We start from the raw sequence: 25,139 nt of genomic DNA, 5'->3' as shown, positions 1-25,139 counted from the left end.
TCCTTTTCTCCACACCCTCTCTAGCATTTATTGTTTGTAGACTTTCCAGTCTTGACAGGTGTGAGATGGTACCTAATTGTAGCTTTGAAGTGCATCTTTCTAATAATTAGTGATGTTGAGCATCTTTTCATGTGCCTATTAGCCATCTGTATTTCTTCTTTGGAGAAATGTCTATTTAGGTCTTCTGCCTGTTTTTTGTTTGTTTGCGGTACGCGGGCCTCTCACCGCTGTGGCCTCTCCCGTTGCGGAGCACAGGCTCCTGACTCGCAGGCTCCGCGGCCATGGCTCACGGGCCCAGCCGCTCCGCGGCATGTGGGATCTTCCCGGACTGGGGCACGAACCCGTGTCCCCTGCATCGGCAGGCAGACTCTCAACCACTGCACCACCTGGGAAGCCCTGCCCGTTTTTTGATTGGGTTGTTTGTTTTTCTGTTGCTGAGTTGTATGAGCTGCTTATATATTTTGGAAATTAAGCCCTTGTCGGTTGCATTGTTTGCAAATATTTTCTCCCATCTTGACATTCCCTTGTTTATCGCTGTCCTCCAGGGTGAAATCCACACAGCTTGGGTGCCCACCTCCCGGCCCCACTGGCCTTGCCTGCCAGCTCTCACAGCCACACGGGCTGTGAGCCGTGTTTCTTCTGCCACAGGGCCTTTGCACATGCTTGTCCCCTTGTGGAAGGCTTTTCCCGCTTTCCTGAGGTCGGTTAAGTTCTGTTCATTCCTCAACTCTCAGTTCAGCCATTATTGCCTTAAGGGGAAAAAGCTGGAGGAAAATGTTTTGGTGCTCATACTTTACCGAGTGTCTTTAAAATAGACTGTTTCATCTTTTGAGGATGACCCTGTTTATCAGCATGAAACGTAGCAGGGAAGCTTCTCTGCTCGGCCCCTGATGCTGCCCCGGACGCTGGTTCACGGTTCACATTCTCTTTGGCTCCGTGTGGGGGTCCCTGGGGCTGGGGGCATCTTAAGCCTCTACTTAGTGACAGATCATACTCTTCCTCCACTTTCCTTTGGTTTATTGATCTTTTTTTTTTATTGATGCGTAGGTGCTCTTAAATATAAAGAAAATTAGTCCTTCAGCTGTGTAACGTGTTACATGTATTTCCCATAGTTTCTTATTTGTCCTTTGCCTTAGCTTACAGTATTTTTTACAGAGATTTGATTTGATATTTTGAGGTGTAGTTGACATACAACATTATGTTAGTTTCAGGTGTACAACATAGTGTTTCAAAATTTGTATATATTGTGAAATGATTGCCACAGTGAGTCTAGCTGACTTCCCTCACTGGGCACAGATGCAGAATTCTTTCTTGTGATGAGAACTTCCAAGATCTCCTCTCTTAGCTCCTTTCACGCGCGCGTTGCAGTGTTGTTGCTTACACTTGCCGTGCCGTGCCGTCCGTCCCCAGGACCTCTTTCTCTTACGTCTGGACGTTTGTACCTGCTGATCCCTCCACCCACATTGCCCCCCACCCCGCCCACTGCCTCTGGCACCAGCCGTCTGCTCTCACACACAGAGGCTTCAAGTCTGTCTCTGACGGCTCTGGGCGGGAGCCTGCCGGATGCCCTCACTCAGGTATCTCAGAGAACTGTCCCATGCTTTCTTCTAGTATTTCTCTGACTTCACTGTTTACGTTTAAATCTTTGGTCCGTGTGGCATTTTTTCTAGTGCGTATTGCAAGACCGCCAACTTGGTCACTCTCCAGCTGGTCACAGTTGACCCTGTAGCGTGTATTGAGTGATCCGGCTGTGTCCTGTCCCAGTGGCGCGTCTGCTTCTGCAGCGGCATCGTTCAGGATGCGGCGTGCGACGAGTGTAACATTGGGTGGGGCTGGCCCTGCCTCCGTGCTTTTGTGTAGTTTTCCAGCATTTCGTGTTTGGTTTTCCACGTGAACCTTTACACTCAGTTTGTCTGGTTCTAATAGAACGTGTACTGGGAAGTGTGTTGGGAGGAGAGGTTAATTTGGGGGGATGGGAGTCTGTGGTGTTTAGTCCTTTGTTGCCCCTGTTACTGGACACAAATCACACGTGAAGACATGGGGTCTTCCAGGACCCCAGCCCCAAGGAGAGAGAGGAGAGTGTGAGCGTGTGCCTGCCTGTGAGCGTGTCAGGGTGCGTGTGTGAGCGTGTGCCTGCCTGTGAGCATGTGTGAGCATGTGTGAGCGTGTGCCTGCCTGTGAGCGTGTGTGAGCATGTGTGAGCGTGTGTGAGCGTGTGCCTGCCTGTGAGCGTGTGTGAGCATGTGTGAGCGTGTGCCTGCCTCTGAGTGTGTCAGCGCACGTTGAGGAGCGGGTTTCCGATCACATACACACAAAAGTCGTTCCCACTCGGCCCAGTACCCAGGGTGCCCAGAACGATGCGGCCACGGTGTGGGCACTCGCCGCACTGTGTCGGCTGAATGCACCTCCTGTAGAAGACAGATGGTGAGGGCCCCGTGGGCAGGAGGGGGACAGGCCCGCAGGTGAGTGAGGTCTGTGCTGCCCCACAGAGCTGAACGGCGCCGACCTGAAGGACTGCGTGAGCAACCACAGCCTGAGCAGCAATGCCAGCCTCCCCAGCGTGCAGAGCTGCCGGCGCCTGCGTGAGCGGAGGGTTGCCAGCTGGGCCGTGTCCTTCGAACGGCTTCTGCAGGACCCGCTCGGAGTTCGCTACTTTTCCGTGAGTCTGATGGGCAGCGGGCACCTCCTGCAGCCAGCCCCAGGGCAGGGCTGGGCAGGGCAGACGTCTCGTCCTCCTGCTTCTACCCCGGACGCTCAGGCCCAGGGGCTGGAGGGCGCCTCTCTCTGCTGTGAGGGGCATCAGAGCTTCTTGTGAACCGTTGGAAGCAGCTGCCTGCTCGCCAGGCCGGCTACTAGGAAGGCATGCTCAGCTCCTAAGGAAACAGCTGGGAAGGCCCAGGTGGTCCCAGTGAGGGCGGCTTTTAAGTTTGCTCCCAGGTAAATTCTGGAGAGGCGCTTGGCACCCCTGGTTTCTGGGCACAAGAGGAGGGAGGTCCCACCGCCACTACTGACGTACCCTTTTCCGAGGATGGTGTGAAGGTTAATCTGTGGTGTTTTTCGTAGGATTTTCTAAGGAAGGAATTCAGTGAAGAGAACATTTTATTCTGGCAGGCCTGTGAATATTTTCATCACGTTCCCGCACACGACAAAAAAGAGGTACGTTTCTTCCGGCTGGGAAGTGGGAGTGGTTAAAGGGCAGGGTGATTTGAGCGTAGGTTCACACATAGTGCAGTTTGAAAAGTCCGTGTAAAAATATTTTCACACGATTAAAAAAAATTTTTTCAGAATGTTTCTTAATATATATGATATTTAATTTTGCCTAAACATAGCTTGCATAAATGGCCCTAAAACTTTCAGCACATGTGCTGCCACTCCGTGTGTGGAAGGGGATTTAAGAGAAAATCCTGGGCCATCCTAAGGATGCCCATCCGTACGGCCCCCCTTGCAGGCTGCGCGGGGGCAGGTGAGCCCCGCTGGTGTGGGTGCTGACCCGCGGCGTGACCCGCTCTGAGGCAGCCTGTGCCCCTCCCTCGGAGGAGGCCTCTTCTCTGCTTCTCACGCTCCGTGCTGCCCGGACCTCCCTCCCACTTTGGCGAGACCACACCATGCGACAGCACCCGCGCTGCCCGCACCTGGATGCCCCCGTAGCAGCAGCACAGCCTCGGTCTTTGGAACATTCAGGTTGCGCTTTGACAAAATTTGGAGAGGAGCTGATTTATTGAAAAGTTTCATACTGGCTGGTACTTCTAGTTATTATGCAAGCAAGAAATATTTATTAGGCCCCAAGAAAATGTGTCTCCATTGCCTGGACCCGTGTCAGAAAACACGTGTGTGGTCTGCATGTCCCACTCACATGCTGTCCCGTCAGCTCTCCTACAGGGCCCGCGAGATCTTCAGTAAGTTCCTGAGCAGCAAAGCCACCACGCCGGTCAACATCGACAGCCAGGCCCAGCTGGCGGACGACATCCTCAGCGCCCCGCACCCCGACATGTTCAAGGAGCAGCAGCTCCAGGTGACTGCCCGGGGCACGGGCAGAGGACTCGGGTCCCGGAGAGCAGCCCCTGCAGGCACCAGACTGCGAGGAGAGAGCCAGTGGGACCCCCACCCCTACCCCGCCCCACTCCAGCCCCTGGGCTCCATCTCAGAGCCAGGGTTCAGCAGGGCGCTGGAGCAGGACATCCCCACCGCGGCGTACCTGACTGTTGACACTCTCCCTTATGCATCTGTGTGTCATCACAGGTTCATGGGCGGTGATATACATAGAGATCGATGGACGTTTGGATTTTTTTCAGTTTTAGGACATCACTGTGATGAAAAGTGTGCATTGGACTTAATGTGTTTTAGAGCACATGTCCACTGGCCTTAGCAGGGGTTACTTCTGTTGCTGAGTCATGTGAATGAGGTTTAAGAAAATGGAGGAAGGTAGTTTCAAGACAGGTCTCACTTCCTTTAGGTTTCCAGTTGCCTTTGGTTTCATTCTTATTTAACAAAGTAAAGATTCTCCAAGATTGCACCTTGGCTGTCCTGAGGCCACTCAGACGCTGGCTTTATGTGGGTTGTTGGAACTGGCTGGTCATAAGCACGGCCACCGAGGGCTGGCGTGTTATAAGTGTGATCAGACATAACGGAGCCTGGGCAACGACTCCAGGGGCGATGAGGGACTTTGGGAACAGGCCCTGCTGCGTGTGCGGCCTGGCGCCGCCCCGCATCTTCAGGGCCAAGTGTCCGGTTCCGTGTGTCACTGGACAGCGCTGTTTCCTCGGCAGATCTTCAACCTGATGAAGTTCGACAGCTACACTCGCTTTCTGAAATCGCCGCTGTACCAAGAGTGCATCCTGGCGGAGGTGGAGGGCCGCCCGCTGCCCGACGCGCAGCAGGTCCCCAGCAGCCCCACCTCCAAACACAGCGTCAGCTCCGACCACTCAAACACGTCCACGCCAAAGAAGGTGCCCGTCCCGGCCGCGCTGGCCCCCCCCCCAGATGAAAGCTGTTCTGCAGAGATGACAGCAGACGCCCCTGTTGGCTTATCCCCTCACCTGCAGGGAATGCAAGGCCCTCTTAGCACTCGCACCTCCCGTGCGTCTTGTCCGAGGCTCTGGCCTTGAGGGACCTGGGCCCTCCCGCGGAGCACGTGTCTTGGTGGCCTGCTCCAGCTCCCTTCCCATGCATTTCATGTGATGTTAAATTAACTTCACGCTGTTTTAACGACGTTTTCCATTTGACGGCAGTTGAATGGAAAATCGAAATCAGGACGGTCCCTGAATGAAGAGTTGGGAGATGAGGACAGCGAGAAGAAACGAAAAGGAGCGTTCTTCTCTTGGTCAAGGACCAGGAGCGCCGGGCGGTCCCAGAAGAAGAAGGACCAAGGCGACCGTCCAAGCGGTTCGTGGTTTGTCGTGTGAGGTGGGGGGGGGGCGGGGGCGAGGCCCTCTCGGGGACAAATGAGGACGTGTGGGCTGTGCTTGTGACGTGGCCCTTTGGGGCGGCCTGGCTGGGGAAGCGGGGCCTCTAGGGCCCTCTGAGAGGGGGCGTGGTGCATTCTAAACCCCCAGGATAGGGCGCCCAACGGGTGCCACTCTCTTGTTGCTTGAGCAGCAATGGGTGCTCTTGGTAGAAAATTTGGAAAATACAACCAAGTGAAAAGCAGAAAATACAGGTGTCCTGCCCTCTGTCCACCCAGACTGCCTCTTGCTTTTCTGCCATGTGCAGAGAGGTACACGAGCTTTTGTAATTTTTTCAAGAAAATGTGACGCCATAGTTTGGGTACCAAGCATTTTCAAAATTGTAATTTTATTATTGTAAATTTTAAAGGTTGCCATCCTAGATCTTCTCTCCCTTGGTTTCTTTCTTGGATGTGGCTGAGAAGACAGTGTGAGAGGGACAGGGACGAGGGCTGGGACGCGCCGGGAGGGAGGTGGGTGGGCAGGTAGCAGCCTGGGCGTGGCGGGGGGTGGGGGGACAGGGCAGAGAAGGGCGGGGCGCACACTGGGCGCGGGAAGCACACGCGGGAGGGTTTGGCGGCCTTTTTTTCTCCACAGGCTGTCAGGAAAGGGATTATTTTATGGGAACTAACCTGCAGGCTCCAGACCCGGGCCCCGAGTTTAGGTTGGGCAGCCTACCGAGGGAGCTTGGAGCACCTGCGGGGCTGGTGCCTGTGCTGTGCCAGGCACTTTAGAGGGTTCATCTCCTGCTCAGAGCCGGCCGCAGGCAGGTCTTATGCCCACTTTGCAGAGGGCAGTGTAGGGAGGCTGTGGGCCTCTGCCAGTGCCCTGAGGCTCCAGGGCCCTGCCTGGGGCGGCCGGTACAGCTCTTCTTCCACAAGGAAGGGCAGCCGGAGCTGGGGGTGGGAGCGGTGTCGTCAGTGTGGCCAGGGACCCCCGAGGACCAGAGATGGGGGAGTGCCTGCCTCTCTAGGTCTGTGTCTCCGAGCGGGACCCCAGGAGACCGGGGTCCCCATACCCGGCACGTCTTTAGAGAGCCACCCGGAAAGGCCCTAAGTCCTGACTCCAGGACGCTCCCCAGGCGTCCTGACTCTCTCGCCTGCCAGTCCGTTGCTTTTGGCAGGTGGGTCAGTGGGGCCTGGGGGCCTCCGTGTAATCAGGCCCCTGCTCCACCCCCAGGCCCCGGCACAGCGGCATGGTCGGGGCCCTAGGCCCCGTGTTTTTAAAGGTCCTTTCTATGTCAGAGTTCTCGCGAGTTTTAGATTACAGTTAGCTTAGTCAGTGACATCGGATGGCGCGATTGTCAGCTCATTCAGGACTTTACAGGAAGATGGGACGTGAGCCGTCGGTAAAAGATGCCGTAACCGGCTGGCATGTGAAGCCACGTGTTGAGATGACAATTCCAGATTAAATGAAGGGCAGGGAGGCCCTGCACTTGCTTCCGTTTTGACCTGCGATGAGGCAGCAGGAGCCGGGGGGCTGCGCGGCCGCCAGCAGAGCAGAGCGCGGGCCTGGGCGGTGGCTCCCAGCTCCGGCTGTGTGCCAGGGGCGAGGCTGTGCCGCCGAAGGGCCTCCGAGCCTGGCTCCTGTCCTTCGAGCGTGTCTGTTCAGCCTAAAGGAGGTGTGGAGCTGTGGGGGACGTGACCACACTCGGGGGGTTTCTGCGCTTCTGCATTAAGCGAGCAAGCGTGAAGCTGGTGCCGTTGGGGGTTCTGAGTCCCTGTGTCCCTGCAGACCCCGCGCACGCCAACGGAGGCCTGGGCCGCCGGGAGTCGCAGGGCTCCATGACCTCGGCCGGGAGCCTGGACCTGGTGAGTCCCCGCAAAGCCGTGTCCCTCGTAAGGGAGCTGTTGCATGGATGGGGAGGGCGCCCCTTGAGCTCTAAGAATATCTCTGGGTTCATTTCTGAGACCTTTAGTTCCCGTTCAGGCACGTTTCTCTGGACGCCCACGGGAGCAGGCAGGTACTCCTCTTCATCTCAGCACCTGCACGTCCCGTGAGCTCAGACACCCCTGTGTCTGCCTGTGCGCTGGGGGCTGTGCCGACGGGGCTCTTCCCCGCCGGCCCCTGCTGTGGGCCGGGGGCCCGGGTCCTGCCTGGCCCTGAGCTCTCTCCTCACACCCTGCTGAGTTGCTTGTCTGGCCCAGTTTCCAGTTAGATGGAGGAGGCATTGGGCTGACCTGCTAGCTGGTTAGCTGGCGTCTGGTGGCAATTTTGGAAAACCCTATTGTTGCCGGCCTCCTAGTCACTTGAGCTGGTCAGGCAGTAGTGAGTGTAGATGTCATTTCTTCTTCAGTTATAACAATACCAGTTAGAGCCGTGAGGGTGGCCCACGCACCGGTCAGCCATTGCTGCCTGACAGAGCATCCCAAAACCCAGCGGCTTAAGACAAAGGACGTTTACTGTTGCCCGTGCCTCTGTGGGAAGGGCACTTTTGGGGCCATTTTGCAGTCAGTCTACCACCTGCAGACTAGTTTTCTGAAGTAATATTTGGGAGAAAGAGATCTTCAGACCCTTGGAGGACAGAGTGGTAAGGAAGTGACAACCAGGGCAAGTCGGGCATTAGAAGGAGGCATGCGGGGAGCCGTCTGTAGCCAGGAAGCGGTGCTGTAACTCAGGGACCCAGAGGTCTGGCACGGGGCGTGCGGCCGCGGGCTGGCCCCGGTCCGGCTCCTGCCCCGAGCACGTGGGAGCCCTGCTCCGCGCAGTGGGGAGGGGCCGCCTCCCGCTCCTGCCCAGTCCACCCGCAGCACAGGCATCACGTCGCAGGTGCTGCCGCGCTGGAAGGCTCGCTTCCCCATCCTGCAGGCGTGCCCCCCGCCGCAGGGCCTGGCAGTGGGACAGGTGGGCTGGGCCACATCCCCTGCGCCGGGCAGAGGTGGTTGGCGTTCTCTGGGCAGAGGGCACCCCAGGCTGCCTGCAGGGCGCACCCCCTGGCAGCCCTGCGGAGGAAGGAGCTGAGACTCCCCCGTGCCCCTCACACCCGGCCTCCCCATGCCGCCAGCTCCTCGTGACCTGGGGGCCAGGGTCTGAGGGGCCTCACACCCTCAGGTGTGTGCCGCTGCCTCTGAGCCTTGGCCTGGCCGTCCCGGCCCCTCTCCCAGCCTCTTCCCTCCGGCCCACCTGCTGCCTGTCTGTCCATTCCTCTCGGAAAGGCCTTGGGCCTATGAGGTTGGGCAGAAAGAGCCAGAAAGGTGACCAGAAGCAGCAGAGGCTGCCTGCCTTGTCCGTCCCCGGCTCCTAGGCTGAGAGATGGGCGAGGCAGCTCCTGGTCCCCAGATGGCCTCAGTGGGCTCTGCAGGGTGACTCCACGTGCTTCCGGGTCAGGGAGGCCAAGACCGGACCCCCGAAAACAAAAGTGGGAAGGCCCACCCTATTGTAGTAGGAAAGCTAGTTAGCATGGCCCTTGTAAAAGTTTAGACTCAGAGCTTGGAGGCTGGGACTGCAAGGACGGTGCCTGTAGCTGAGAGGGGGTGGCGCTCTCTGTCAACTAGCAGCCCCGCAGCGTAGCGGCCGTGTGCGCACAGCGCACTGTGCCTTTATCGGAACGTGTCTGCATTGTGGAGCCGGGTGTGCACAGGGAGCCGCACTGCTGGGCCCCCCACGCGTGTGCAAGCTACCATGGCCCTTCCCCGGGGCCTCCCCGCGCTTTCCCTGACCCTGCGCCCGCCCCTATGTCTCCCTGCCCCCCAGCCAGAGGCCTGCAGGACCCTGGCGCCCGAGAAGGACAAGGCCGCCAAGCACTGCAGCATCCAGCTCCCCGACGGGACGGCCTGCGTGGTGCTCGTCAGGGCGGGGCTGTCCATCAAGGAAGTGCTGGCCGGGCTCTGCGAGCGACACGGCATCAACGGGGCTGCCGTGGACCTCTTCCTGGTGGGCGGGGACAAGGTACAGGGCTGCGGAGACCGTGGGCGTTTCCTCTGGGGGCGCCTGCCCTGTGGGAGACCCTGCCGATGGGGGAGCCGGCTAACCTGTGTGTATTTACCTGAGCGTGCGGGTTCCCTGCCGCCTTGGCCTGTGTTGGGCCTCACGGCCGACTCTGCTCTGTGCTCCATGCATGTGGCGGAGGTGGGTCCCGAGAGCGCCGTCTCGCTGCGCAGAACCCTTTGCGGGCTCCCAGCAGCTGGTCAGAGAGCTGAGGCCTTCTCTCCGGCTATGGTGGGCCGCGCTTGAAGCTGCACTTTGCTCCGTGCAGCTGTGCGCCCCGGCTCCCACTGACGCCCGTCTCTCTTCCTTTCATGTGTTCGTAGCCTCTGGTGCTGCACCAGGACAGTAGCATCTTGGAGTCTAGGGACCTGCGCCTAGAAAAACGCACTTTATTTCGGTAAGAGAAATGCAGTTGCCATTTTCATGAGGCTTCCAGAGCCACAGGCTGTTTCTGACCACTTGCCCCACTGGCCTCCGCTCTACTGTGAGCTCAGAGGGGCAGCCGCACGTGGCCCCAGGCACCCCGGGGGCCAGAGGGTCACGCTCCCCGCCTGCCGGCGACCACGGCAGGGCTGCACCCGAGGCAGGGTCGACCCGTGGGGAGGGGCCGCTCCTTGTCGGGTGTGACAGTCCTGGCTCAGCCCCACGAGACCCTAAAGAAGCCCCCTGTGGGCTCTCTTCTCGTGCAGAACCTGGGGCTGCCTTGGTGATGCCCATGGGTGCCATGCTGCTCTGCTTTTGAGACGGAACGTCCACATGACAGTTGCCACGTGTTTGTGGCAAACGTGCTCCTGTTTCTCCCCCTCCAACCAGGCTGGATCTGGTGCCGATTAACCGGTCTGTGGGACTCAAGGCCAAGCCCAGCAAGCCAGTCGCGGAGGTGCTGCGGCCCGTGGCGGCCAAGTACGGCCTGCGCCTGAGCGAGCTGGTAGCCCGGCTGGTGAGTGAGCGACATGGGGTCCCCGGGCCCCCGAGCCGCCCGCAAGCTCAGCGCTGCCTGCTGGGGCCCAGCCTGCCCCCGTTGTCCGCGAAGCGAGCTGTGGCTGGCGTAACGGGAGGACGCCGTGGGGCCGACACAGCGCCTGTGTGCGGCTTCTCCACCCAGCAGGCCCTGGGGAGGACGTTGCCGCCGCCCTCCTGTTTCCCACCCTGTGGGGGAAATGCTTACTGCTTCCTTGTACCTTGGTCGTGCCCTCTGGGATTTGGGTTGGTATTTGAGACTTGGGGGTTTGGGCCCAGGGAAACCAAGAAGAGAAACAAATGAAAACCTTGCAGCCTCCCGCCGTTTGCAAATCTGATCGGATGACGGCACGCGGTGGCGTGTGTGACCCGATCTGCAACAGCCTGTCGGGTGTCCGCTGCGACACTGTGCAGCTTCCCATAGGCCGTGGGTCTGACAGCTCTCTGGTGTTTCGGAGCCGGGCCGTCGGGTTCCTCCGTGCATGGGTGAAGCAGGGATGAGAGCAGAGTCCCCGTTCCTACAGCCGGAGGGTGGTCCCGCACCTCCACACGTTTGCTTTGAAATGCGGTGACTTATGACCCATTGGCCTGTGTTCTCCTTTCTTTAGAAATTATACTTTATCAGGGCTACGATTTCAAGTATTTTTAGGATTTTTATTTTCTCTGAAATGGGCTCCAGAATCGTTCAAGACTTTGACGTGAACAAGAGGACCAGTTAAATTGTTTCAGACTTCCCGAGGGTAGCCCGAAGCCCTCCGCCCAGCTCACTGGGGGATGGGGGTGCCGTCCTAAAGTCTAGAATATGCCGAATGGAGAGGGACGTGGCCTGGGTTCCATGTGGCCTCCCTGCTCGTACTCCGTTGAGAGCCTAAGCGATCCTTAGTCCCCGTGCCTGTTTCCCCATCTGTAAAGTGGGGTGAGTCATGGAAGCGTGCTCGTGGGGTTGCTGGGGGGCTTCAGTCCCAAAGGGCTGGCCAGTGGTCGGGGCTCCTTCCCCATTGGGCTGCTGAGGCCTGACCGGGAAGAGTGGTCCAGCTGCCTCAGGGCTCGGGGCCGCGAGAGTCATGGAGGGCGGTACGGGGCGTCCTGTGGATGGGCTGTGAGCATGTGGCTTTCCGTGGACCCTCCTTAGTGAACTGTGGGCCGCGAAGTCGTGAGCCAGGCAGGACCCTGCTAGCCTTGGTCCGTTCCCCACTCGGCCAGAGCTCTGTCTGGGCGTGTGGTCGCTTAGCCATTTAAGAGCCAGGCTACAAGTTCAGATTCTTTCTTCGACAGAGGATGTGGGTCTTGAACAGCAAGATAGTCTCCCCAGGAGAGAAGGGCAGGATCCCGGGCCTCAGATGCGCCTGCTTCCTGCCCACAGGGAGCCATCTCCCCCCTACTCCCACGCCTCCTAGTGCACTGAGGACCAGTGAGGTGGGCTTGAGGTCCCCTCCTCCAGGCTGGAGGTAATGCTGAGACTTAGGCCAGCTTGACTTAACGCCTAAAAGCACCCAACTTGTGGACGCAGGTGGTACCGGCTCCCACCAAGCACTCCTCCAGCCCCGGGGCCTCGCCTCGGCCCAGTGCTGCCAGCAGCCATCACTTGGGTGACGGCCTGTCCCGCGGGCTCCTCCCGGCGCCTGCGTTCCGGGCAGGCCCGCTGGCGCTTGGGATCCTGGTTGTTGCACGTCAGGCGTCTGCGGCTGGCCCTGCCGAGGTGACAGGACCTGGGGTCACCTGGCGCATGGCTCCATCAAGCCTGGGATGGTCCTGCTGGCCGATGTGCCACACGCAGTTATTCCGGAAAGCTCCAGCCAGGGTGAGCCACTCATTGCACTGTCTCTGCCTCTAGAGTGGAGAGAAGGAGCCCCTGGACCTCGGAGCCCCCATCTCGAGTCTGGACGGACAGCGGGTCATCTTGGAGGAGAAGGACCCCTCCCGAGGGAAAGGTGAGCAGGGTGACGCTTCCCTGGTCCTTCCGGCCTCCTGGGTCCCTGGGCTCGGCCCCCCGAAAGCTCCCGGCCCTGCTGCCCCGTGGTCTCAGAGTGACCCTGCAGATGGCCTCACTTGGGTTTAGGGTCTCATGGGGCCCGGCGACCCCCTGCCATGGCCGAGTGCAGCCGTGGCTGGGCGTCTGTCTGCGGGCAGGAGGCCCTGGGACCGGGAGCACGAGGGCCTCTGCCTGGGACCCCTGCACGTCTTCTCTGCCATAAGAAGGGGCGCAGGCCCTGCGAACGCCCTGCGTCGCTCTGAGGGTCCAGCATGCCCTGGAAAGTGCTCTCTTCCTGGGGGGCCTCCCCATCCCTCTGCACAGGGACCCGGGACCCTGGGGCGTCGCTGCCCCATGTCGGCCCAGCAGCGGCTGAGGTCGGGGGCTGGGGCCCCCTGTGCCTAGTGCACAAGGAATCGGTGGTTTCCAGGGCCCTTTCCCATACGCTGCCTCAGCCCCGCAGCCCTGCCCTGGGGACGGGGACCTGCACTCCCAGGTGGGGGCAGCGGGGGCGTGCCTCCTGGAGAGAGCCTTCTGGAGCCTACTGAACAGGGCAGGGAGCTGGCCATGTCAGGAGCCGCCGTCCCCTTCCCCGGGCTGGCTCAGCTCTGAAAGGGGCTACCCATCACTCGTCTCCATCCCCAAGGGTGACCGGGGCTGCGGTCGCCCCTCTGCCCTCGGGCTCCCGTGCCTGCTTCCTGTCCCCCTGTGGGCCACCTGGGTTCTAGAGGACGCTGTGTGCGCTTCTCCCGCACGGTAACCGGCCTCAGGGCCCGAGCGGCCTGAGCAGGGCACGGGTGCTCAGCACCTCCCTCCATGGTCTGATAAGGTCGGACCTCCCGGCCCGCTTGTGCGCAGGTGAGTCTGAAGGCATAGCTGCGGGCAGGTGCGTGCAGTGTGTTTGGGACGCTGCTCACAGGCAGGAGGGCTGGGACTCCGCCAGCCCATCCTGGGCCAGGGAAGTGGTCTGTGGACCACGAGGGCCAGCGGGGGCCAGCCTGCAGCCCTGACTTGGGGCAATGGCCGTATTTGAAGATACATAATAAATGTGAGACTCTCGTACTTTCTAAAGACATTCGTGCCAAATAGTACCCGAAAGGCACTTTCACTCACCACGGGACCACAGAGTCCCAGTGGGCACAGTCAGCCATGAGCCTTCTCCCTGTCGCCGTCGTGTACAGCTCGCCCAGACGCGGCGGGCGGAGGAGGCTGGTCCTCTGTCCCTTGACCCCGCATGGGTGCTCAGGCCTGAGCGCGCATGTAGACAAGGGGCCCCTGATACCTTTGGCTTCTGTACAGCTTTGAGCTGGTGATTGTGTTAGATGTGCAGACGGGTCTGCATTCACTGCAGTTTTATAAAGCTTGTCTCGCTATGTTCAGCCCCCACAGATAAGCAGAAAAGCGGGCCCGCCAAACAGAGCGCAGCCGTAAACGCCAGCTCCAGAAACCACTCGGCGATGGTAATTCCCCTCCTCACCCCGCCTCGCTCCTTGCCTGCAAAGCTCAGGGGCGCGGCCCCAGCGGCTCTCTGCCCTGGTTGGGCCTGCACCCTGGGTTGGGGGGTCTTCTCAGGGTCCCTTTGCGGTGCCTGCTCCCACTAGCCTGGGAATCGCTGGCTGGGTGGGTGTGCCTTACGTGCTGTTCTTTTTGCAATCCTTATCATTGCGATTGATGTTCCTGCCACGCATGTGAAGTCCAAATCAATGCCATCTATGTTTCAAAGACCCTTTTATGTAACTGATGAACTGTGTTGTCATGTGTCTGAAATGTGAGTGGAACTTTGACTTTCCTTCTGACGCAGGGAGAGGAAAGAACACTAGGCAAGTCTAATTCTATTAAAATTAAAGGAGAAAATGGAAAGAATGCTAGGGATCCCCGGCTTTCAAAGAGAGAAGAATCTATTGCAAAGATTGGGAAAAAAAAATATCAGAAAATTAATTTGGACGAAGCAGAGGGTATGTGTACTTTTTAAAACTTCCACGTTTTTCGTGAATGCAGTGTCAGTTTTGCAGTCCAGTCACTAGAAGCTTCTCTGAGTTACTGACATTGGGGTGGCCGTGACCCGTCACACTGAGCACTCGCCCCTGTGTCTGTCTGCAGCTGTTGGTGTAACTCTACTAAAGCCCCAGTTTTCAGACCGAGAGCCGGGCCCTAGGAGCCAGGGAGCCCCCACGTGGGCTGCAGCAGGAGGTCTCTGTCCCCCCTCACAGCCGGGTCCCGGCTCAGAGAGGGGCTCGGGACCAGGGTCCACGTCCCTGAGGGTCCTCGCCAGGAGGAGGCCGGTGGGAGGGCCCGGGCCTCGCTGGCCTCTGCTGTCGGGGCCCTGAGGAAAGGCTGTGCGTTCGGCCATGGGGGCCAGACGCCCGAGCCGCCCCCGGGCCTGCAGGACAGAAGAAGGATGGCATGAGAGACAGAGAGGAGGCGTGGGGGACTTCCTTTTCTTCCGAAAGCTCGTGACAGAGGGAAGCTCTAGGAGCTGTTCTGCGCCCTGAGCTGTAACCCAGGGAGCACTTCCTGGGCAGGTCAGCTGGGCTAGTCACTGCTTCCCGTGGCGTCCGGCCACGGGCCAGGGTAAAACACACGCCTGCCCTGAAGTTCTCGCGTTTCTGAGATCCGTTAAGATTTGAGGTTTAAGCTCCTTTGCTGGGCAGAAGCTGAGTGTAACTTAAGCCTCGAGAAGGCTCAGCGTAGACACCATCTATTTTGGATGGTGAACTCCAGTTACAACTGAGAATCCACCCAGGTAAGAAGAAGAAGAGCTCTGGGGAGCCGGCGAAGAAGCTGGACGTCCCCGGCAGGGCGGAGGTGCCGGGAGGGGGCGGCCTGGGGGGCCGTGGAGCTCCCGGGGCGGGGTGCGCGGCGGGGAGAGGGGTCGAGGGCCGGGCGCTGATCACAGGCCCCATCAGGACCGCCCTCTGCCCCGGCGTGGTGCCCCCGAGAGGCCCCTCACACACGGGTCTAGGCTGGTTCACCAGCTGCGGGCACCAGGGGCTCCTGGCTGTGTCAGGCCGTGGCGCCTGGTCAGCGGCCTCCCTCCTGCTCAGAAGGTGGTAGGCTTCAAACGCGGGCGGAGCGCAGACGTGGGCCGCGGGCCGTGGCGGCCCGGAGCCGGTCCAGGGAGGAGCGCAGCTGTTCGCGTGGCCCGCGGCCTCCCTGTGGCTGTGTGGGCGGGAACAGGAGGAAGGGGGAGGGCCTGGGGCAGCGGGACAGGGCTTTCCAGATGCGCTTTTGCTGTGCCTGCCGGAGGGTAAACGCGATAACACTTGGTCAACGTGGGTTTTCTTCCAACAGAGTTTTTTGAGCTCATTTCCAAAGCTCAGAGCAACAGAGCAGACGACCAGCGCGGGCTGCTGAGGAAGGAGGACCTGGTGCTGCCCGAGTTCCTGCGTCTGCCACCTGGACCCCCGGGGCTTGCCCTCTCCCCCTCGGCCACCCCCAAGGCCTTCTGCACGAGACCTGCGACAGGCCACAGCGAGGAGGGCGCTCCCCGGCCCCGCGAGAGCCCGGCCACCAGCCCTGGCTCTGCCGACAGCCCGCCTCTCTGCTCCCCCGGGACCCCCGGGACCCCCAGCCCCCCGGCGCAGGCGGCGGAGGCCGGGGGCGTCCAGACCGTGGAGGGCGAGCACGTGGCCGACCTGACGCTCATGGGGGAGGGGCACCTCAGCAGCCCTAACAGCACGTTCCTGCCGCCGCCCCCCACCCCGCCGGGCTCGGCCGCACCTCCGAGACCAGGTACCAACGGGCGCGACGCCCCTGCTCCTCTCTGACCCCCCTCCTCCCTGCCCGCCCGCCCGGGGTCGCCTGCCGGTGCTGTCCACCCACTTAGAAAGCGTCAGCGGTGCAAAGTTACCCCCTCCGCCCCTTAATCCCTCTAAGGAGGTTTCAGCGTGCCAGCCCCCTCAGGTACTGTGTTGGTCGTGGCGGCCTCCGCCTTCTCTAAAAGGACCCTGTGGCCGCTGAGGTCAGGGTGTGGCCAGGTTGGGCGGCGGGGCCTCGGAGGGGGTGTCGCCCCGTGGCGTGACGCTCGTGAGCGGTGCCCGCACTGGGCCCGGCGGTGCCCTCCCGCCGTCTTTCCCTGGGTCCCCGGCAGTAATGCCACCAAGCAAGGCCCTGGGAATTTCTGCAAACTGTATGTGTTACTTTTATTACAATCTGGATAGCTAGCAGTTTTAGTATTTTAATCTCAAGGCTGAAAACAACAGTGTTTGTCTTGAGCAAGTGGGTGAAGCCCGTGTGATTTAGAGCAGGACGGCTGTGCTGACCCTGCAGGGAGGGCGTTCACCCTCCGCCCATCGGTCAGACAGCAGGTGGAGGCCTGCGTGCTGGGCGCCGGGATCCGCGTGGGGTTCCCTGACCCTGGGTGGTCACAGGCGGCCCTCCAAACGGAGGCATGAGTGTGTCAAGGTGAGCAGGGCTGGTGGAGCTGCTCCTTAGCCGCGTGAGTGTTACTAGCAGGTGAAGCGAGGCCCCCGGCCTCCCAGGAGAGCGGCTCTCGCCCCGCACTCGGGCCGCGGCCTGTGTGCCCGGCCCCGAGGTGTAGGGAGGAGCCTTGTCGGCGCAGGCGTGTGCCCGTGGAGCCCCTGGGTGCCGCCGTCCTCTCTGGCGGGCTCCGTGGTGGGCAGACACTAGCTGTGGCTGCTGTTGGGGGTGGCAGGAGGCCCCCTCTGGTCTGAGTCCTGCCCCAGGACTGGGTCCTGTCGGACCTGCAGCCGCATCTCCGTGGGGACCCAGGGCGGCTCTGTACCCGTGGGGGACTGGCTCTGCGGGCCGGGCTCCCGGCGCCCTCCCCACGGAGACAGCCCGCGGACGTGAAGCCGGGAGAAGCCGCGGCCTTCCTTGCATGTCTCCTGCACCTCGATCCGACTTCCCCTCTGCTCTCCCCGTAGACACCTGTGTGTAGTCTCACCTGTGTTTTGAGTCTGTGCTCTTCCAGGAGAAATAAACTCTGCCTCTCCTCACTGGACTGGTTTAAAGCGCTTTCCTTTCTCCCTTGAACATCTGTTTCCTCTTTAGAAAACTACAGGTGTATTTTAACCCGGGAAAACGTTGCACATTTTAATAGAATTCATTGGGTTTACTTTAATGTACTGGCTTTCGAAAGCAGACCTTCGCTCACCAGACGTTCTTGAGCGCCTCATGCACACCCGCAGACACAGCTGTGTAAGGGCGGCAGTAACGAGCTCCACCGGGAGGCTGGGTGTGACAGCGGGGACACCGCGAGGGGCTGGCACGGAGCGCTCGGGGCCACGGCTCTCCCCTCCCTGAGAGTTCCGGGGTCGGGGGCCGGGTGGGGTGCCCGGTGGTGGTGGGTGAGCCGGCCGGGCCGGGTCCCTCCGACTCGCTCCCCGTAAACCCGGAGCCCGGCTCGCTGGCTGCCCGCTGTCCAGCCGTTTTCTCCGAGCTCCCGCCGGGCTTCTCCAGCTCCACGTTCCGGGCTTGGGGCGTTGGGCCCACGTGGCTTACCCAGTGCGGGGCTCGGCCTTCCCACCTGTGGCCCGGCAGCGTGGGCAGCGTGACCGGCGAGTTCTTGCATTTCCGGGGTGTGTCGCCGTTGGTGCCCCCCGTGCACTGGTTGTCCCTGATGAGTAGGAGCCCAGGTGGAGACCCTGGATGCTTGGCTCCGTGGGTGTCCTGAGCAGGGAGGACGGCGGGGGGGGGGGCGTGAGGGTCTGTGATCAGCCGTGGCCTCCTGGAGCTGGGAAGGGCCTCCGCTCCTCCTGTGCGGTGCCCGTTCGCCCTGCGAGGCCCTCGGTGGGACGGCCTCCACCTTGGGCTCGCCGGACGGATCCTCTGCTCGTCCTGTGAACCTTGCGTCCACCTTTGTGACGCGGACCCGGACCCGAGGTTCCCCCGCCAGCGTAGGGCGCCGCAGACACCCTTGGGCCAGCGCGCGTCTGGACCCGGCACTGAGCTGTATCCTCGGGGCCCAGAGGGCAGGTCTCATCCACACCTCCTGCTGATTCTAGCTGCCGTGAGCTGTTTCCTAGGTGGTGGCCACCGTGGCCCCTCCGTTCAGGGCGAGAGACACAGCGTGCTGATGCTGCCGGACCCTGGGGCGGGGAGCCGGGGCCACGTCTGGGCCGTGCAGCCTGGGGCAGGTCGGGGGCTGCCCGCAACATGTCCCCATGTGCGGAGGGTCCCCTCAGAGCCGTGCTGCGCCTGCACCCTGGCCCTTGGTCCCCAGCACCCTTGTACGGGGAGGCCTGTGAGTGCCCGATGCGGCCGAGGGATGGAGGTCTTTGAACGGCCGTGTGGCCCAGGCACGGAGCCTCCGCTGCGGGACGCACGCAGCCTTCCAGTGTAGCCTGCCGTGGATTTGGTCCTAATCCGGGCCACCTTCCCCACTGTTACCTGTTTGGTTTCCAGCAAAACTCTGGGCATTGGTGGGCGTTGGTGGGCATTTCCCGTCCCGGGGAGGACCAGCTGGGTGGCGGTGTGAGTCCTCTGTCCCAGCAGCGCGAGCGTCAGGTTCCGAGGTCGGCGTCCACGGCCCTGCAGAGGGCAGAGCCAGCCTCAGGGCTCGCTCACCCAGCAGGCGAAGACCCCGCATCCACATAGGCAGACGTGAAGAGGGCGTGGGAGTCGCCCCCAAAGGGCACCTTCTTCCCAGGGAGAGAGAGGAGCTGTCTTCAGGGCTGACCGGCAGACGGGCGGGTGGGTGGGTGGCCCCGGCCCAGCAATCCCCCTCCCCTGGCCCCCAGATGTCCTTGGGCTGGGTGGGTCCTCACCTTGGCCCCCGGCTGAGCACTCAGATGGACACGGGAACCCCAGGTGCAGGGCTTGACCTTGTGGGACCTGCTGTCCCAGGAGGTGTCTGGTGCCCTTCCCGGGCCCTCCCTCGCCGGCCCTCGCTCTGTCCAGTGGGTGACTGCAGCCCCTCAGCCAGGCACTGGGCAGGCTTTCCCTCCCTCCCACTGCCGCCTGGCCGTGCTGGTGTTGGACGCCCGGGTCAGGGTCCTGGCCGGGCCTCTCCCGTCCCCCTCCTGCAGGAACGCGGCTGCCGGCAGGGCCACCCACCCCTCCCTAGGAGTCCTCGCCACCAGTCCTGGCCCGGGGTCCCGGGGCCTCAGCGCAAAGAGATGCTGCTCACTGGACGGGGCGGAAGTCGCCCGACTTGGGGGCCTCATGCCACAGTGTCCAGGGTCCCCAGAGGCACGTCCAGTTACCAGAGTGGGGTCAGGAGCCCTCAGCTCGCTTCCTAGCAGGTGCGTGGAGCTGTCCCGCTTGCCAGGGGTCGCTGTAGCCTAGTAAGTTGGTTTCCATGGGAACGGGGCTGGAGCATTAACCAGAGGCCACAAGCCCAGATAAGGGCCACACCATTCACCTTGGCAGTGAAGGCAGCCAGACCACGTGACCTTGCTTTGGCCGTGAGTCCCAGGAGCCCCTCTGCACCTGGCTGTTCAGTGGTCAGCCACCCCCCCTCCGCCCCCAGCCTGGACCCCCAGCCAGTCTCGGCGTGTCACACCTGCTCAGTCCCAGGTGAGGCGGAAGCCCTGGGCTGGGGACAGTAGGGGAAGTGCAGCTGTGCACGGGACAGCAGCCACAGTGGGGATCCAGCTGCCCGTCCCCTGGGGCATCAGGGCCTCCCGGGACAGCCGTGCGGATCTCCCCAGCCCGGGCCCCAGCCTCTTGAACCTGCACCGCCGCCCCACCACTGCCAAGTTTGCACTTGTCCCTTCAGATGTCCCCTCTCTCCAGCAGAGCCCTGGCCCTTCTGTCTGGGCGGCCGGGGGACACCTCCACCGCACACACCTGCCTTCCAGGAGGATGGGCCAGCCTCCCCAGCGCAAACCGTGATGTGCATGTGGGGGGCCGCCTGGCCTTCTCGGGGTCACGTTGGTGCCGGGGGTCCCGGCGAAGGCAGCCCTCTGCCAGGGCTCTCTCCCCTTCCAGCGGAGCGTGTTCTGGCGCTCCGGCCTTGCCCTGGCTAGAATGGACCTGAGTCCTGCTAGATGTCTGGGGGCTTCTGCCTGCACCCGGCCCACTCCACAGGCCTCCACGGGCTTCCCAGGGCTGACCCAGCTGGCCCAGCACCCCTCCCCAGACCCCAGCACGGGTTGCGACAGCTCCATCCTCCTGGCTGCTCAGGCCGACGGCCCCGGGTCTTCCCTCGCGCGTCCATCCTCCTCGTGTCCCCTTCTCCGTACGTCTCCCCCATGTGCCCTGCGGCTGGTCTGCTCCACCGGCCCCTGGGTCTCTCAGAGTGGAAGCCACGGGCCGCCAGTGGCTGGCAGCGTGACCTCCCACACCCTGACCTGGGGCCGGCACTGCTGCAGCCGCTGCCCACGTCCCCTCCCCAGGCTCCGCCCGTCTGCACGCCTGCACTCGGTATGGCCCCGTGACTGCCCGGTCACTGTCCCCCCCTTTTACCCTGTGCTGCCATGAGCGGGAGTCCTGGCACCCATTAGATGCTTAGTACAGATCTGCTGAATGAGGAGCTTTGATTGGCACCCAGGGAGAACTGGGGATGGCCAAGGGGTCAGGCTGCACCACCGCCCTGGCTCCACCCGTGCAGCCCTGCACCCGCCGGCCCCAGGAGGAGGGTCCTGACTCGGCCTGCACCTTCTCCCGATGTGGAGCCTTGAGGGCCAGAGCAGACCTGGCCGCTGGCAAGGGGCTGGTAGGTGGGCTCTCGGGAGGGGCTCTTGGGCTCCAGCAGGGCGCCCGGCGGGAGGTCCTGACTGTGCAGAGTCGGAATCAGCCGGGGGGGCAGGGCCCGTGGTCCCTGGGGAGACGAGGGGTCAGCAGGGCAGCCTGAGGGGCGGGGGATGCGGCGCTGGCTCCGGCCCCGCGTGCGCGTGTCCGACGGACGTGGGACAGAGGCCCAGGGGGCGACCCTCATGAACAGGGCAGACCCGGCTCCCTTCGGAAGCAGTGGCCCCTGAGCCCTGCAGGGTCCCCCGCGCTGCTGCCCCTGCCAGGAGAGCCAAGGGGAGCCTCGGGAAGCTGGGAGGGCAGCCACCCCGGGCAGGCCCTGGCACGGAGGCCGTGATGCCCGCCCGCCGTGCGGGGCTGGGCCCCTGACACTGAGTCACAGGCCTGGGGCTGCCACTTCCTCAGGAGAACAAGTCTGGGCGGGCAGGCAGGAAGGGCCTGGACTGCAGCCACCCTCCCTGTGACACGCCCGTCCCTGGCCCGGGGACGAGCTTCCCGTCCACAGAGGCAGGCGGCCCTCCGCATCCTGAGCGCACCGGAGCTGCCCAGGCGTCAGAGAGGCCGTGGCTGAGGCCCCTCCCCCTCGCCAGCCTCTGTCCTCCTGGGGGGTCCAAACGGGGCTGGACAGGAAAGGGCCGTGCCCCTCAACCTGCGTGGGGTCACGGGCCTCTTAATGCTCCAGACAAATGCCCCAGATGGGGACAGACGGTTGGGGAGCAAAGCCCTGCCTCTCTGCACAGCCCCCATCCAAGCGCAGACCAGCCCCACCCCATCATCTGCTGGCCCTGGGAAGCCGCCAACAAGCGGGGGAGGGGTGGGTCCCACAGGCCCCAGGAAAGGCTCCTTCTGCCGCCTCTGTTAGATCAGAGAGGCCGCAAGGCCCTCTCACAGGCTCGGACCTGCCCCGGGGGTTCTGGGGGCCACAGAGCAGCTCCTGCAAGGGGAGGCGAGGCTCCTGACCCCCACGGCCGTCCCCACTCCCGCACGTAGGCCTCGGACCCAGGCAGGGAGCAGAGTCTTCGCCTCCACCGGCAAGGCCCGGGAGGGGCGGTCACCAGAGCAGGACCCTGTGTCCCTGCGCCTGGACTCCTCCAGCCTGTCCACTGGGAACCTGGGGCTGGGGCTCCCCCTGCACCCCAGGCACCTGAGGGTCCCTGGCTCCCAGGCTCACTGAGAGCACCCCACAGGCATGCTAGCCTCCCTGCTACACCTGGCCACACCAGGGCCTGGGGCTCTGCCTGACCCCTGGCCCTGGGGTGAGCCCTGGGGGGGCTCAGTGGAGGGAGCCGAGGCTGAGGGCGCCTGCTGAGCCCTGCCCGCAGCAACCTGGTTCCTGGGGACTGCACCTCTGTCCCCCAGGGCGCACCCCCGGGGCCAGCCAGGGTGACAGCGCAGTGACAGCCTGCTGGGGTGGTTGGCAGGGAGGTGTGGCTGCCCAGCCTGGGATCGAAAAGCTTCCAAGGCGGTTTCAGGCAGCCTGGAACTCCTGGGGCCTAGGTGGGGACTTGAAGACAGAGGCCTGGCTGACCACTGAGCAGCCTGGAAGGGGGCAGGCGGCAGGGTAGGGTGGAGGAAGGGGCGCCCGGCTTGGGGTGTTGCTGATGGGGTAGGAGAGCGTGAAGGACTCAGAGTTTGTGTGGCTGAAGAGGTAGGCCCGGGTCGACGGGCAGGTGGACAACTGCGTGGCCAGGTCGCGAGGGCCCTGGGGGGCATCGGCGGTGGGGCTCAGGCCCCTGCCCCACTGGGAGCCGCAGCCCTCAGAGACACCGGGCAGTGAGCTCTGTGGATGGAGACCCAGAGTGCCCTGAGGGTCCAGCCCCGTCTGGGGCAACCCACACCCAGTGCTTGGTCCTCCCTCAGCCCAGCAGCATGCCTCCCCCTGGAGCCCCTCCCTGACGGCCCCTTGGCTGCGGACAGCCCCCCGAGGAGGAGTGGAGGCCCGGCCCTGAACCTGAGCCGCAGTGGGGTGCGGGACGGGCTGTGGGGGTGTCTGAGAGGCGCAGCGGAGGTGGCTGGGAGGTTTCCCACGAGACCGTCCCCCATGTGGCCCTCCTCGGCCACCCCCCACCCCAGGGGCGGCTGCATCCCGCTGAGGGGCCCTGGGACCGCCCCCCCCCCAGCTCCTCCGCCATCTCAGCGCCCACCGAGGGGCACCACGTGCTCCTTCCCGTGATGCAAACCCACACACAGCCACGCACCCCTCCCCCCTCCCACCCTGGCGAGGGGCAGCGCGGTGTCGTCTGGGGGCGGGTGCCCCTGATGCCCCCAGGGCGTCAGTGGGGAGCTGCAGGGGCTCGGGTGCCGGGCTTCTCCCCAGAGGGGGCCCCAGCTGGGCGGACAGCACCCTAGTGGGTGGGCCGTCCCCACTGTCTTGGCTGTGCCGGGTGAGGACAGGGTGCAGGGTGTACCCGTGACAGATGAGGGGCCGCGCCGGTCCCACCACACGGAACCTGGGCCCTGCGCCCCCAGACCCCCTCCCCCAGCTTGCTTCCCTGCAGCCTGCAGCTCCCTCGGCCTGGGACCCTCCCCACTGCAGAGGGCTCCCTGCGCCAGGCCTGGGGGCCCCAGGTCAGAAGTCGCCTGCCCCTGGGATGCACGTGGGGGTCTCAGGAGCCCCTTGCCACCATCTGTGCCAGGAGGGTGGGGTGGGGTCTCCAGCCCAGGGTGGGCAGACAGGTGACAGACTCTCTCTTCTCCCCGCGGCAGGAGGTGGGGCCCGAGGCAGCCGAGGCCTCCCAGTCAGCACGATCGTCGACGTGGACCGTGTGGCTGGCTCAGCGCCTGGGCCGGGCAGCAGCATCCCGGGGGTGTGGACGGGGCCCCGGAGGTCACGGGCTGGCGGGACGCTGACATCAGACCGCCCCGGCCTGAGCCCCGTCCTGGGGGGACCTGCCAAGCCCAAGGCCGGCCCACACCACGCCACCTTCGTCTGAGGCTGCCGCCCGCGCACCCGACCCAGCTGGCCGGCCCTCCCTCCCGTCCCGGCGTCCCAGCCGCCTGCCTGGACACACACGTGGAGAGCAGAGATCCCGAGGGAGCTGCTGAGCCTATCTCGAGGGCCTCGGACGGGCCTCCTCAGCCACCCCTGGGGGCCGAACCAGCAGAGGGTGGGGAGGGTCCTGGCCCCGGACACTCGCCAGCGTTGGCTCAGGGCTCCCTGGCCCCTGCCCCAGCTCCCGCTCGGTGTCCAGCCTTCCCGCAATAAAGCGTCTTTGAGGACCAGATCGTCGGCCTCGTGCCTGGTCCTGGGGCCCGGACCCTGCCCTCAGGGAGCCGTTGTTCCCGTGGCCCTGTGCGTGTATCGGCAGGGGGCTGGGGAGAACCGGCTCTCGGGGGTGAGGTCGGAGGTGAGCAGGGAAATAAGGCTGGCCTCGCGGGGCACGAGGCTTAGCCTGTGGGCAGTGGGACGTGGTCCTGCCCCGTCCAGGGCCCTGGTCTTGTCCACGTCACAGCGCCTCGTGCAGCTCGGTGCAGGGTCTCCTCTTGGGGTGGCCGCCGGTGGGGGCAGAGCTTGGCCTGGGGACCCTTCAGGCCACTCTGACCCAATCCCCTGCCCTTGGCCTCATTTAGGGAGGTGGTCTGGCAGGGCCTGTCTCTGGAGGGACCACCTCAGGGGAAGCCTGACTGCCCTGCCCAGAATGCCTGGGAAAGAGTGTCAGCCTGTGCAGGGGTCCTGAGGCTTGAGCGAGCCGGGAGGGGACGGGGTAGCAGGCCAGGCCAGTGGGCAGGGCTGCCGTGTGACGCTGGGTGGGCAGGGCAGATAGAGATGGCACCGTCAGCCCAGGTGCTTCGGCGGAACCCCGGCGCTGAGCAGCTGAGGGGCCCCCGGCACCCCTCCCTCCTCCGAGATGCATGTCAGGTTTGTCAGAAGGGCTCTAGGCCTGAGCGCGCCCTGGCCGCTGGGCTGCTCTGGGTCCTCCCAGGGAGCTGTGCTCTGAGCTGGGGGTGCCCGCGTGGAAGAGAGGGCCCGGCACCCACCGCGTGCCAAGCTGGGTACCCACTCGGTTTCTGCTCTCGCTCCGTCTGCACAGAGGGGAAAACGGGGGCCCAGAGAGAGTGCGATTTGGGGGTGCACAGTGAGACAGCTGCAGCGCCGGGCCCATCCCCAGGCCAGCCCTTCTCTCCACCCCATGCAGGCAGCTGAGCTGACTCATGGGGACCGGGCCACCCACCACCACCACCCC

General features: G+C 63.2%; 1 protein-coding gene across 6 annotated transcripts in view; it reads left to right on the top strand.

Moving 5' to 3' along the window:
* Positions 1-24,177, top strand: part of RGS12 (regulator of G protein signaling 12) — a 93,121-nt gene extending 68,944 nt beyond the window's left edge. For 3 of the 6 annotated variants that reach the window (XM_027103833.1, XM_027103838.1, XM_027103839.1), the window contains 14 exons: positions 2,490-2,659; positions 3,064-3,156; positions 3,869-4,012; positions 4,767-4,946; positions 5,229-5,382; positions 7,176-7,252; positions 9,135-9,329; positions 9,692-9,765; positions 10,182-10,308; positions 12,163-12,259; positions 13,681-13,760; positions 14,102-14,255; positions 15,592-16,032; positions 23,662-24,174. In XM_027103833.1, coding sequence (XP_026959634.1) covers positions 2,490-2,659; positions 3,064-3,156; positions 3,869-4,012; positions 4,767-4,946; positions 5,229-5,382; positions 7,176-7,252; positions 9,135-9,329; positions 9,692-9,765; positions 10,182-10,308; positions 12,163-12,259; positions 13,681-13,760; positions 14,102-14,255; positions 15,592-16,032; positions 23,662-23,888 — 2,213 coding nt within the window. In that variant the 3' untranslated portion in view covers positions 23,889-24,174. Of the gene's footprint in view, positions 1-2,489; positions 2,660-3,063; positions 3,157-3,868; positions 4,013-4,766; positions 4,947-5,228; positions 5,383-7,175; positions 7,253-9,134; positions 9,330-9,691; positions 9,766-10,181; positions 10,309-12,162; positions 12,260-13,680; positions 13,761-14,101; positions 14,256-15,591; positions 16,033-23,661 lie in introns of those variants that run through there. The other 3 variants (XM_027103837.1, XM_027103834.1, XM_027103835.1) reach the window with 3 other exon arrangements.
* Positions 24,178-25,139: the final 962 nt, after the last annotated feature.

Source organism: Aethalodelphis obliquidens, unplaced genomic scaffold (assembly GCF_003676395.1).
Source record: "Aethalodelphis obliquidens isolate GAN/ISIS:26980383/991018 unplaced genomic scaffold, ASM367639v1 scaffold6, whole genome shotgun sequence".
NCBI classification, from domain to species: domain Eukaryota; kingdom Metazoa; phylum Chordata; class Mammalia; order Artiodactyla; family Delphinidae; genus Aethalodelphis; species Aethalodelphis obliquidens.
The sequence above is the reverse complement of the archived record's forward strand: the minus strand, read 5'-3'. Positions and strand labels throughout refer to the sequence as shown.